The 12,750-nt window shown below is 38.5% G+C and overlaps 1 protein-coding gene across 1 annotated transcript in view; it reads right to left on the reverse strand.

Moving 5' to 3' along the window:
* Nucleotides 1–3,002: 3,002 nt before the first annotated feature.
* The window catches only part of RABL3 (RAB, member of RAS oncogene family like 3), a 60,207-nt gene continuing 50,459 nt past the window's right edge, over nucleotides 3,003–12,750 (reverse strand). The window contains exons 6-8 of the mRNA XM_043998802.1: nucleotides 8,587–8,658; nucleotides 4,076–4,114; nucleotides 3,003–3,257 (exon numbers count right to left, since the gene is read on the reverse strand). Coding sequence (XP_043854737.1) covers nucleotides 3,192–3,257; nucleotides 4,076–4,114; nucleotides 8,587–8,658 — 177 coding nt within the window. The 3' untranslated portion in view covers nucleotides 3,003–3,191. The remainder of the gene's footprint in view (nucleotides 3,258–4,075; nucleotides 4,115–8,586; nucleotides 8,659–12,750) is intronic.

Below are 12,750 nucleotides of genomic sequence, written 5' to 3' on the forward strand. Positions count from 1 at the left end.
ACAGCAGCTCTTTTTGTGGTGGCAAAAAACTGGAAGTTGAGGGGATGTCCATCAATGGGGGAATGGTTGAACAAGTTGTGGTATATGATTGCAATGGAATACAATTGTGCTGTAAGAAATGATGAGCAGGATTTCAGAAAAACCTCAACTTATATGAACTGATGCTTAGTGAAGTAAGCAGAACCAGGAGAAAGCTGTACACAGTAAGAGCAACATTGTGCTATGATGTACTAAGATGAATTTAGCTCTTCTCAGCAATACAATGATCCAAGACAATTCTAAGAGACTCATGGAAAAGGCCCTGGACAACCAGAGAAAGAACCATGCAGTCTGAATGCAGATTGAAGCATACTGTTTTCACTGTTTTTTACCTGGTTTTTCCCTTTTGTTCTGATTCTTTATAACACGACGAATGTGGAAACATGTTTAACATGATTGCACATGCATAACCTATATCAGATTGCTTGCTGTCTTGGGGAGATAGAAAGCAAGGGAGGGAGAAAAATTTGGAACTCAAAATCTTATAAAAAATGAATACTGAAAACTATCTTTACAAGTAATTGGGGAAAAATGCTATTTACCAAAAAAATAAAATAAAAAAAGGAAATACTCAACTACTTAATAAAACCATCCCTATGAAAGAGGCAATTCTAAAAAATACAGTGAATCAAGGACCAGGCTAAACAGAAGGTGAGATGTAGAGGTACTGGCAACATTTCAGAGGTAGTGTGCCAAATCTTCATCCTCTTCTGAAAAGGGTGGTAGTTGTTCTTCTCCAGCTAGATGTGAAGATGGAGCAGCAGTGGTAATGGGGAAGGGACCTATTGCCAGCAGGTCACCCATTTAAATGTTGCAAACATGACCTTGCTGCGTTTGAGGCAGTCTTAGCTGGAGACACAACAGGAGAATGCTCTGATAAGGAGTAAATGGATGGGAAGAGGCATGCTTTGCTCTATGATCCCAGTCCCAGGGCCAACCTTATTAACAACTAGATAGTACAGGCAACTCCTGCCTAGAAATATCACCTTGCCATTTAACTATTATAGTTTAATTCCTTTGGGTCTTGAAGGCTTTCTTGTTTTCAAAAGTTCCCCGCAGATGTTAAATCATGAGCTCACCCCTTAGCAAGAATCAGCTGACATCTGGCTGAAAGCAAGAATGGACATAGGATAGTTGCCTGGGGAAGCTTATGGGAGTTGGATAAAGCAGGAAGGAGGAAAAATGAAATTGACAGGGAAGAGATCCAAAGCCCAACTACCTCCTTCAGTTTTGCCTCAGGCCATCCCTGATCAGGGCATTCAAAATCATCTAACATAAACTCTCTCTTTACATTAAGTCTTGTATTGACACAACTTACACTTGCCACACATTTCTTGGTGTGAAGGGAGTAGATTATTTTGAAAAAGATGTAGTTGGGGTAGTGAGAAAGAATTAAGTTCATTCATTTTGTAAAAGGAAGATAGCAAGCACTGCCTCTGGGAAGGTATTTTTGCGTTTTGTTTTTTCGGGGGGATAAACTGGAATGGACTTTAATTTAAAATGAGGAGAGATAATGCCTGACATCAATGACTGAGAGAAGGGAAAGAGAGACAAGGATGTTACTTAATTTTTTTTTACACGGGAAAGATGAGTGCCACATTTGGAAGGAGAATGCTGCCCAGGTGTTGTTGAATCTATGACAAACAATGCCCAGTCCCAGACACAACATTAACACTTATGCCAAAATCCACATGTGGCACGGGTGTTATGCAGCTCTGCCACACCCTGCCTCCCATCACCAACCCCTCTTCAAGTGTGGCCAGAACTATGGGATTAAAGTGGTAGTGACAGGTGGTCTCCAAGCCTGTCTCGTAAAACCCTATTGTAAACTCTTCTCTTCTGATTATGGACTGACTAAGTGTTGAAATGTAATTAAAATGGGAGAATAAGATAGAGAAGAAACTGGAGTGTGAATGCTTTATTTTTACAATGAGGAAATGAAGCTGTGAGGTGGGAACTTAATTAAAAAATCATGGAGAGAGATGGGAGGAAGGAGATAATTGAAGCTGAGATGAACACTGGAGGCGGGGAGAGGACAGAGGGTCAATCAAGGAGATTCTGAGGAAGGCAGCAAAATCAGGATTCACTGCAACAAGGGAAAATGATGGGCAAAAATCAAAAAAGGAAGGCTGTGCAAAAAACTGACATGATCCTAAACCAATTATTGGGCCATCAAGAAAGCCAAGAATCTTGTTCCATAATTCATATCTACTTCCAGTGAATGTGTGTCTGCAAAGCCTATTTTTACTTCTCTCACAGTGAATCCTCCATTGCTGGCACCAAAAATAATATTCCTAATTCACCGAGTACATGTGAGTGAACTAAGATTTACTCTTTCAGAGTTGAATTTTACTTCAAATAAATAAAAAGTGAAGGGGCTGGAAGTCACTCGCTGCTTTTTTTGCTGGTCTACAAATGCTTCCTGCTTATTCCCAAATAGGTTTCAGTGAGGACTGCAGTCAGGTAGAGCTCAATGATTATAGGATTTGGGGAGCTGCCAACTTCTGACCAATTTTTTTAATTTTTCTGTTACTGTTGTTGCCCATGTATTATTAATTTGTATTTATATCTAACTGCAGCTCTTAGTCAGCCTCTTCTAGTCACTGAGCCATTTGGGAGGAAGAGGAGGGGAAGCAGACAAGACTACTATCGTGAAGAGGATGTGATTGGGGTGAAGAAATAATTAATTCTGCTATTCCTCTTTGAAAATGACAAAAAGCCAGTGATAGCTAGCTACTAAAAACAATTTAAGGACCGGCTAATATGACTTCTACTCTTAAGAGTTTAAAACAATACATACCCATTTAAAAATATACTCAAGTTTAGATGAAACACACAAAAAAACCATTTTGTACTGGGCAAGGGTAAATTTTCACTGTAGCACCAAGTCAGTGCAGCTTGGTGCTTAAACCTGATAGTACCATCTATTTCCAAATGGCTGGATAATTCACAGAAGCCAGGGATAGAGAAGGAATGACCCCTATTATCATTTCCCTTTATTTTTCCATTAGTGGGGAAGTATGATGAATAGAATTCTTAAGACAGATGCATGAAAGGCTGGGCATTCTAACAGCCAATACATTGCCCCTGGAGCCCATTAAGAAGGGAAAATCTGTTCCCTCTTGTTCAATCTTTAAAAGGATGAGTATATTTCAGTCATAATGAAGGTTCTTTAGAACTCCTCCACCAAATCTCTTTCGGTCAGGAAAGCCAGGCATCTGTAGATAGGAAGATAAAAAGTTATGTCTAAAGTAGATGGAACATACCCCTATCCCTAATAACATGTCTGTCTTTCTCTCTTATTTCTTGTTTTCTACAGTGAAATGACCCGGAGATACATTCACACATTTATATTGTGGAACTACTTTATAGGAGAGGTTTTGCTAAGAAAATCAAACTCTAAGAATAAGGTAAGGTAAAAATGCTGCCAAAGTATAGTAACCAAAGATATATAGGTAAACTCCTTTAATAACAGTATAACCTAAATTAAGACAGTAGAATTTCAAGGTCAAGATTGAACATTATTTAACTATTCTATTAGAGTTTAAAGTGAATTGTAACCTGTTAAAGTGTTTGTTTGGTTTTTGCGGGGTAATGGGGGTTAAGTGACTTGCCCAGGGTCCCACAGCTAGTAAGTGTCAAGTGTCTGAGGCCATATTTGAACTCAGGTACTCCTGAATCCAGGGCCGGTGCTTTATCCACTGGGCCACCTAGCTGCCCCTGTTAAAATGAATTGTAGCCTGTTCCTTAATGCCAGGATTAGAAGAAAACAGCACATGTGGTTTCTTTTGGGCCAAGAGTAATCCCTGTCACTTTGTGTTTTTATAATTCCCCTAGAAATCAAACTATTTCAAATCTAAGGGTAAGGTTTAATGATACAGGTCTTCTGAGAATCATTATGGTGGTCATTACCATTTAATACCTAAGATTCAGGAAAACATTTCCAGAGCCAACATACATCATAAAAGGCAAAACCTATCACCTTAACTTTTGTTATGGGCCCTGTTTTATGGAAAGAAAAAAGATGGTCACTGACCTGGTTACCATCTCGAATAAAGTATCTCTTCTCTATAACCTGTTGGGAACAGAAAGATAGCAATTAGCAAATGCAAAATACACATATCTGGAAAATGTGGTTAACTGTGATGGCTACCCAGGGGATTAAAAGGCTTATCCACAATTAAGAGCTCTTAATTAATCTATAATTAAGAGGCTTCATACAATTGAAAGGGAAGTCTGTTGCCAGTTAGCTTAGAACACAGAGCTAATCAGGTCAAGATTGTGAATTCGATCTCCGTTTGTACAGTTAGTTATGATCTTTTTCATGACCACAGACTGAACTCTTAATTGAGATGTTTCATTAACAACCGTGTATCCTTAGTTACAAAGAAGTCCAGGTAAGAGAATGTGGATGGATCTGTGTAAATCAATTATTAGTGAAGAAACAACTGAAAATAACACATCCTATTACAATGTTCGTATTATCTTAATATGTTATGGAGAATATCTGAAAATAATTAATATTGACCTTTGTCGTTGCAGTGGCTAGACTTTTACTGTAACAAGAGCACTCAGGTAGGGGCTAAATGTTTCTCCATGGGAATGACAACTTAAGTAATCATGGTATAAAAATCCTTCTGGGAAAATTAAGTTAAAAATTTAAGGGCAGAAATTCTATACTGCTCCTTACATGGATCTGTGATTTCATCTGTGTATACTGCCTACATGGTGGTTAAGATCATACCCCACTCTATCCCTTTTGATTATGTCTGCATTTCTCCATAAATTCTACTTGTTCTTTTAGTACCTCAAGGATGCCTGTGTACCACTTGGACCCATCCTTTGGCTGTTTCTTACTCACTTTTTTTTTTTTGGTGGATTAATGAGGGTTAAGTGACTTGCCCAGGATCACACAGCTAGTGTCAAGTGTCTGAGGTTGGATCTGAACTCAGTTCCTCCTGAATCCAGGGCCAGTGCTTTATCCACTGTGCCACCTAACTGCCCCGTTTCTTACTCTTGCTATATGACCAGTACGCTTTCTTTTCCAGCGATATAAGTAATACCCCTCATGCAACTCCTCATGTACAAGCCACTGCTGGTAATATACTGCAGTCTGCTTGCCTGTCATGCATCTTTCCATTTCCATCTGTCCTTTGAATTCTTTTGAGATGATAATTCATCAGTGAACAGCATTACTCCGAGAATAATGGCATTCACTGGTTTCATTCATTCAATGGTAATTCAATAGTTTTTCAGTGGTGATCAATTTGAAATCACTGTGCAATTTCCTAAATACCATCCAGCCTGATAGCTCCCTCCCAACTCAATCCTCGGCCCAGATCATTACCCACCGGCATTGCTTGTCCAAGCATATTTATGGGCTACCTGTCTAACCACATGCATTTTTCATCTACTTTTGTCTCTCTAGAGAGGAAGATGGGATAGATTAATTGTGCATTGTTATGGATTTCTCCGAGGCAGTTTTGAAGGGCTCTGTCACTGCAAAAAGGGACATGTGGACATTTCACTAACTAGAGTCCAACTTTCTTTCATTTGGACTTTACACAGGATGTTATCCATAACAACAGATGACACCTCTGTTGAACACATATTGATCAACGTGTTTTAATACCTTCTTTGATGTAAGTACTCAGCAGCATGCTGAAACTAAGCTACTTCTGTGGTCACATCAGTCATGGATTCTTGTATGATTCTGAGGTATATGTGAGAGGAACTTTGTCTGAGGTGAACTGTCAAGACTATGCAAAGTCAAATGCTTTCCTAAAATTAGGAAATGAAACAAGAGTTTATATACTTTTTATAACTCTCTATAGCAGGCAGTTGTGTAACCATAGTGATGTGATAATCTACAGAAAACCACCTTCTAAATCCTGCCTGTTCCTTTCTCATGCATTCATTGAGGATACCCTTACTATGGGCATTGTTTGCTCTCAAAGATTTTATGAAGATGAGAAAGCAAGCATATGGGTCTGTAGTTACAATTATCTTCTTAGCTGCCTTTTTGCATAAAACCACTATTTGTGATCTTTCTCATTCTTTTGCAATATTTCCTTTTTTGAGATACCTTGAGAATTGGTGAAAATTAAAATTCTTAAAAATTAAAATTAAAGGGGGCAGCTAGGTGGTGCAGTGGATAAAGCACTGGCCTTGGAGTCAGGAGGACATGAGTTCAAATCTGGCCTCAGACACTTGACACTTACTAGCTGTGTGACCCTGGGCAAGTCGTTTAACCCTCATTGCCCCACAAAACAAAACAAAATTAAAATTAAAAATCTTTTAATATCTTTAGGGTTAAAGTGTACCCTAGAACACAAATTTCTTCTGGACATACTTGGTCAAGTCTAGCCACACTTTCCTATATTTTCTTTCTTTCTTTCTTTCTTTCTTTCTTTCTTTCTTTCTTTCTTTCTTTCTTTCTTTCTTTCTTTCTTTCTTTCTTTCTTTCTTTCTTTTTTTTTTGGTGAGGCAATTGGGGTTAAGCAACTTGCCCAGGGTCACACAGCTAGTAAGTGTTAAGTGTCTGAGGCTGGATTTGAACTCAGGTCCTCCTGAATCCAGGGCTGATGGTCTATCTACTGCGCCACCTAGCTGCCCCTCCTATATTTTCTTAAGCACCATTGCCAGTTTTTACCTGGCATACTGCATACCATGTACTATATTTGTGGTGCCATATTGGTAGCTGAACTATGGAATCTCAATGAAAATAAATAGAAATTCTAGTAGATCTGTTCTATTTTGCACCCATTTTTCTCCTTCTGGTTTCACTTCCAAATGTTCTAGGTGCAACCTAGTAATTTCCTCCTGAATTGCTTTTTGCTGTCACGTGACAATATTGTTCAAAATATATCTAGTGACTTTATGAGTACTTGGTGAGATCATCTAAGGAATCAATCCATATGACAATTCTTAAGTTCAATAACAAAAATATTTGCTAATCCAATACTAAACCCCAAATTTTCTGGGGTTGAGAAAGCCTGGAAGCTCAAGTTTCCCCAACCCTATTTTCTTATGTGCCAGAGAGAACATAGGCTGGAACTAAATCAGAGTTATGTCACAGGAAGTACTTTCTGATCACATGGGAAATGAGAAGGCAGTGGAATATTCTTACTCTATAAATCTCGCTGCAGAGAAGATTTTGTGTGTGTGTGTGTGTGTGTGTGTGTGTGACCAACATGTGATTATATTCATTAATTGACTGGTTGATGTTTTAACCCCATAAATTTCACCTCTTGCTCACCTTCTCCTGGGATCTTATAAATCAAACCAATCCAGTCCTAATCCAATCCAATCCAATCCAATCGAATCTAATATCTATTTCTTAAATGTCTGCTTTGTGCAAGACATATAAGGTACTAGAGATACAAAGACAAAGGGGCATTCCAAGACAAGAAAGTTGTAGGGAAAAAGAGTTTCATATTCCTGACTCTCATACCAAGTGTTCCACCTCTTTCTCCTCCTCTACCCCCAAAAGAACTGCTACCAAATAAGAGACAGCAGTGATTTCTACCCAGGCTCTGCTGGGCCTACCTTCTTGAGCAGGTTGGGATAGGGAAGAGTGCAGTATGATGAGAAAGGGTAAAAACTATTTCAAGAAACATTCAGTCAATACATACTAAGAACTAGTTGCTGGAATATGAAAAAATGACAGTCCCTGCATTTTATGAGTTTATAATATAATAGGGAGATAACACATGGATACAAATAGGCATGAGACTAGGGGCTAAGAAGAAATCCAGAAAAACAGTCCCAAGAAAGTCTAAAGAAGGATTGAACCTTTTTCACTTGTGAGGATGAGGGAAGGCCTGGTAAAAGAAATGTACCAAGGCTGAGCTTTGAAATAAGATGCCAATTCTGGGAAGTAAAGATGAGGAAAGAGTTCATTCTGCTGTCTAGATTTTCTTAATGTGCTATAAGAACACTGCACATATAGCACTTGAGCAGCACTGCAGATATGTGACTTTGTCTAGGCAAAGACAAACGGTGCCCTAATTTACGAGCATGCTGAGTCATGCTACATTTTTATCCCATTTCAACACTCTGAGATTAGGTCAATACCTGGTATTCAAAAGTCTTTGAAAGGGAATTATCAGGAAGTAAACTTCATGTGTAGCAACTACTTTAGAAATTATGTGTGTCTGGGATTAATAAATCCTTAGAATCAGTCTAGCAAATCAAACTTGTATTAGCATCAGGTGAGGATCTGTTTTTAAGGAATGTGTATATGAAGCTGGAAAATGCACACTATTTAAAGTGGGGTCAGTTGCCTTAAAATGACAAAAATGAAAAACTTCAACTCTGGGAGTCATTAGTGATCCTTTGTGGACATAGTGATGCTGTCGATGGCACAAATACTTCAGCAGGCATTGAGCAATTATAACCACAGATAAGGAAAGAAAACAGCAGATGTTCCCTAGGTTGCTAAGTTCAGCCTGAAGGAATAAAGGGACACTGTGAACTAGGTCCTTAACTCTCAAAATCCCCAGGCTCCTAGTTATACTGGAAAAGATCGCACAAAAGAAAATTTACCTTATCAAAAAATCTACTCAGCTTGACAGCATTGGAAGATCCTGCAGCAAGGTATCGAGGATTTGTGCAGTCCTAGAAAAGGGAATATGAGGAGCAGTAATTCATATTTTTCAACAAAAGTTCTTCATTAGTTGTAATGATTACTATTAAGTCCTTCAATAGAGTACATTATACTTTTTTAAAAATTATAAAAGTATTTTATTATTTTCCGGTTACATGTAGAGATAGTTTTCAACATTTGTTTTTATAAGATTTCTAGTTTCAAATTTTTCTCCCTCCCTCTCCTCCTCCCCACCCCTCCCCAAGACAGCAAGTAATATGATATAGGTTATATAGAGTACATTATACTTTTACAAATAGTTTCTATAGGTGGTTTTTAAACTACAATTAATAACCCAGAGAACAATGAATCATGAGAGGTGTTAGAGAAAGGTTGAGTTATCTATTCTTTGGTGACCAATCAATCAATCAATCAATCATTTCTATGTCCTCCTTGAATCAGTAAATACAGAAAATAACACAGAGAGGTAGGTTATAATATTAGCACTTTTTGAATGAAGAATGAATCAGTCAACAAATGTGTATTAAATAGCCACCATGTGGGGGCAGCTAGATGGCGCAGTGGATAGAACACAGGCCCTGGAGTCAGGAGTACCTGAGTTCAAATCCAGCCTCAGACACTTAACACTTACTAGCTGTATGACCCTGGGCAAGTCACTTAACCCCCATTGCCTCACAAAACCAAACCAAAACAAACAAACAAAAAATAGCCACCATGTGTCAGGGACTATGCACACTGAAGGCACTAAGGACCGGATTAATTTAATTTAAGGAGACACTGGAAATTAGAAATAGAATCATTACTAGATAAGAACCTTCAAATCCAGCCCTCTACTCTAATACTCTCAGAATATATACCCACAATCAATTGTGACATGAAAGAAATCATTTGAAGTTCTTGGATCCAATGCAACACCAGACACAAGCATAAATACTTCCTCCAAAGATTCAAGATGCTATGTGTAGGTCTGATGTTACAAAGGGCACAGGGCCTCAGAGAAGAGGTGTGTTAAAAAAATAAAAAATAAAAGACTGAAGGCAACAGGTTAAGAATTTACCTCTTGGTGTATTAAATATTTGGTAGTCAATCTACTGAGATACACATATGAACTCTATAAATACAACTCGAGAATACTATTTATGGAAATGAATATGGATCTAAATAAGTAGAGAAATATGAGTTGCTTTTGAATTGGATGAGTCAATATGATGGAAATGACAACTAGGAGTATTTGACAAAAAAAATTGGAAAACTGGATATTAGTAAGACAGAAATTAGGTTCAGTTATACCAGAACTAGACCCATGCTCCAAAGAGATCAAAAAAAGAACAGTTCCTAAATGTACAAAAGTATTTACAGCAGCTCTTTTTGTAGTGGTAAAGAACTGGAAACTAAGGGGATACCCTTTTTGAGATCATCCCATCATAGTCAACTTATATATGTGCCCTTCTGTGTATGTATATTTGTTCTAATTGCCTTAATAATGGTAAACTCTTAGGACTGACGAGTATCACCTTCTAATATAGAAAAGTAAATAGTTTATTTATTAACCTTATTGATTCCCTTATGTTCTCTCTTTGATATTTACCTTTTTATGTTTCTCTTGAGTCTTGTATCATTTGGCTCTGGTGTTTTTTTTAACCAGGAATGCCTGAACATTCTCTATTTCATTTAATATTAATTTTTCCCCCTTAAGAATTACATTCAGTTTTGCTGTATAGGTTATTAGTTGTAATCCTAGTTCCTTTGCCTTCCAGAATATCAAATTCCAAGCCTTCCATTTTTCGGGGGGGGGGGGGGAGGGGCAATGAGGGTAAAGTGACGTGACTTGCCCAGGGTCACACAGCTATTAAATGTCAAGAGTCAGAGGTTGGATTTGAACTCAGGTTCTCCTGAATCCAGGACTAGTGCTTTATCCACTGCACCACCTAGCTTCCCCCACCTCCACTCTTTTAATGTGGAAGCTGCTAAATCCTGTGTGATTCTGACTTTGGCTACACATTATTTGGATTGTTTCTTGCTATTTGAAGTTTTCCTCTGCTTAAGGAATTCTGGAATTTAACTATCTTCTTGGGAGTTTTCATTTGGGGATTTCTTTTGGGTGATCAGTGTATTCTTTCAATTTCCATTTTACTCTCTGGATACAGGATATCAAGGCAGTTTTCCTTGATAATTTCTTGAAATATGGTGTTTAGGTTCTCTTTTGGATCATAGCTTTCAGGTAGTCTAATAACTCTTAAATTATGCATGCTCCATTTATATTTTAGGTCCATTTTCCCTATGAGATATTTCACATTTATTCATTTTTTTATTCTTTTGACTTTGTTTTATTGTTTCCTGATGTGTCATGGAATCATTAGATTCCACTTGCCCAATTCTAATTTTTAAGGAAATATTTTATTCATTGAACTTTAGTACCTCTTTTTCCAATTGGCCAATTCTGCTTTTTAAGGAGTCATTCTCTAATGGATTTTTGTGCCTTTTTACCATTTGGCCAAAGGTGGTGTTTTTTAACCAAGCTGTTGACTCTCTTTTCATAATTTTCTTGCATCACCCTTTTTTCTTTTCCCATTTTTTCCCTCTACCTCTCTAATTTGATTTTTAAACTCCTTTTTTGAGCTCTTCCAGGAATTCTTATTGCACTTGGGTGCAGTTCACATTTTTCCCCCTTGGACGCTTTGCTTATGGCTGTCTTGACATTGTTGTCTTCTTCTGAGTTTGTTTCTTTATGTTCCCTGTCACCATACTAGCTTTTTATGGTCAGGTTCTTTTTTATTGTTTGCTCATTTTTCAGCTTACTTCTTGACTTTTAACTTAAGTTAAAGTTAGGCTCTACTCCTGAGGTGGAAGGAGCACTGTCCCAAGCTTCAGGTTTTTCATGTTGCTATTTTCAGAGATAGTTTGGGGGTGGGATGTGTTTGCTAGTTTTCAGTGCTTCCAAGATGGTATGATCCAAGGAGAAGTATGGTCACTGCTCTGTGACCTAGCCTGTGCTAGGAAGGGATCTTGCTCCCCACAACTATTAAGCACTAGTGCTACTCTTGGCCCTAGAACTACAACCAAGTACCTTGTTCTCCTAAAGCTATAAATGTTGGTGCTTCTTTTGCTTTGGAACTGAGACCAGGGCTCCTGATCCTGTGTATGCAACCACAAGCTCTCCTCTCCACCCTGTAACTGTTACCAGGGCTCTTTTTCCCTTGTGGCTGCAAGCAGTTGTGTTCCTTTCTGTCCAGAAATGACCCAGAATTGAATAGAGGCAATACAACAGGGTCTTTCACCCAGTGCCAGCAATGGATTCCCCCGTAATCTCTTTCTTTCCTTTTTTTTTTAAGTAATTGAGGTTAAGTGACTTGCCCAGGGTCACACAGCTAGTAAGTATTAAGTGCCTATAATCTCTTTTTTTTTTTTTTTTTGTGGGGCAATTGGGGTTAAGTGACTTGCCCAGGGTCACACAGCTAGTAAGTGTTAAGTGTCTGAGGCCGGATTTGAACTCAGGTACTTCTGAATTCAGGGCCGGTGCTCTATCCACTGCGCCATCTAGCTGCCCCTATAATCTCTTTCTGACCAGCGGTCCAATCATTATACCACCTTTGGGCTCTGAGCTCCCTAAGCTGCTGGTGCTGTTGTGGCATGTGTGTACTCTAGGCTGACTGGTGTCACAGACCCTCTTGTACTGACCCTTTCAGTTGTCTTGTACTGGAAAAATGTCTCACTGTAACTTTTTCTTGGCTCTGCCACCCTAGAATTTGATTTGAGTTTTTTGGAGGGGAATGTTCAAGGAGCTTAGCTGAGTTGTCTGGACTCTGCCATCCTGGTTCCACCCCTGTTGTTGTTTTTTAAAATTTTAGATGACATCCTGAAAGGGGAAGGTAGAGGAGCCAGCATGGAGCACTGACGTTGGAGCCACAGGACATGACATGAGCTTGATTTCCAGCTCTGGTGCTCACTTCGTTTGCAACTTAATGTAATTTACTTAACCTCTTTGGGCCTGTTTCCTCATCTGTAAAATGAGGGAAGTGAACAACAGGAACTTATAGGTTCCTTTCAGTTCAAGAACTATGGACTTATGACCCTATTTTTTGTATTATCCACAGTGCCAGTAT

The sequence above is a fragment of the Dromiciops gliroides genome, chromosome 3, assembly GCF_019393635.1.
Source record: "Dromiciops gliroides isolate mDroGli1 chromosome 3, mDroGli1.pri, whole genome shotgun sequence".
NCBI lineage: Eukaryota > Metazoa > Chordata > Mammalia > Microbiotheria > Microbiotheriidae > Dromiciops > Dromiciops gliroides.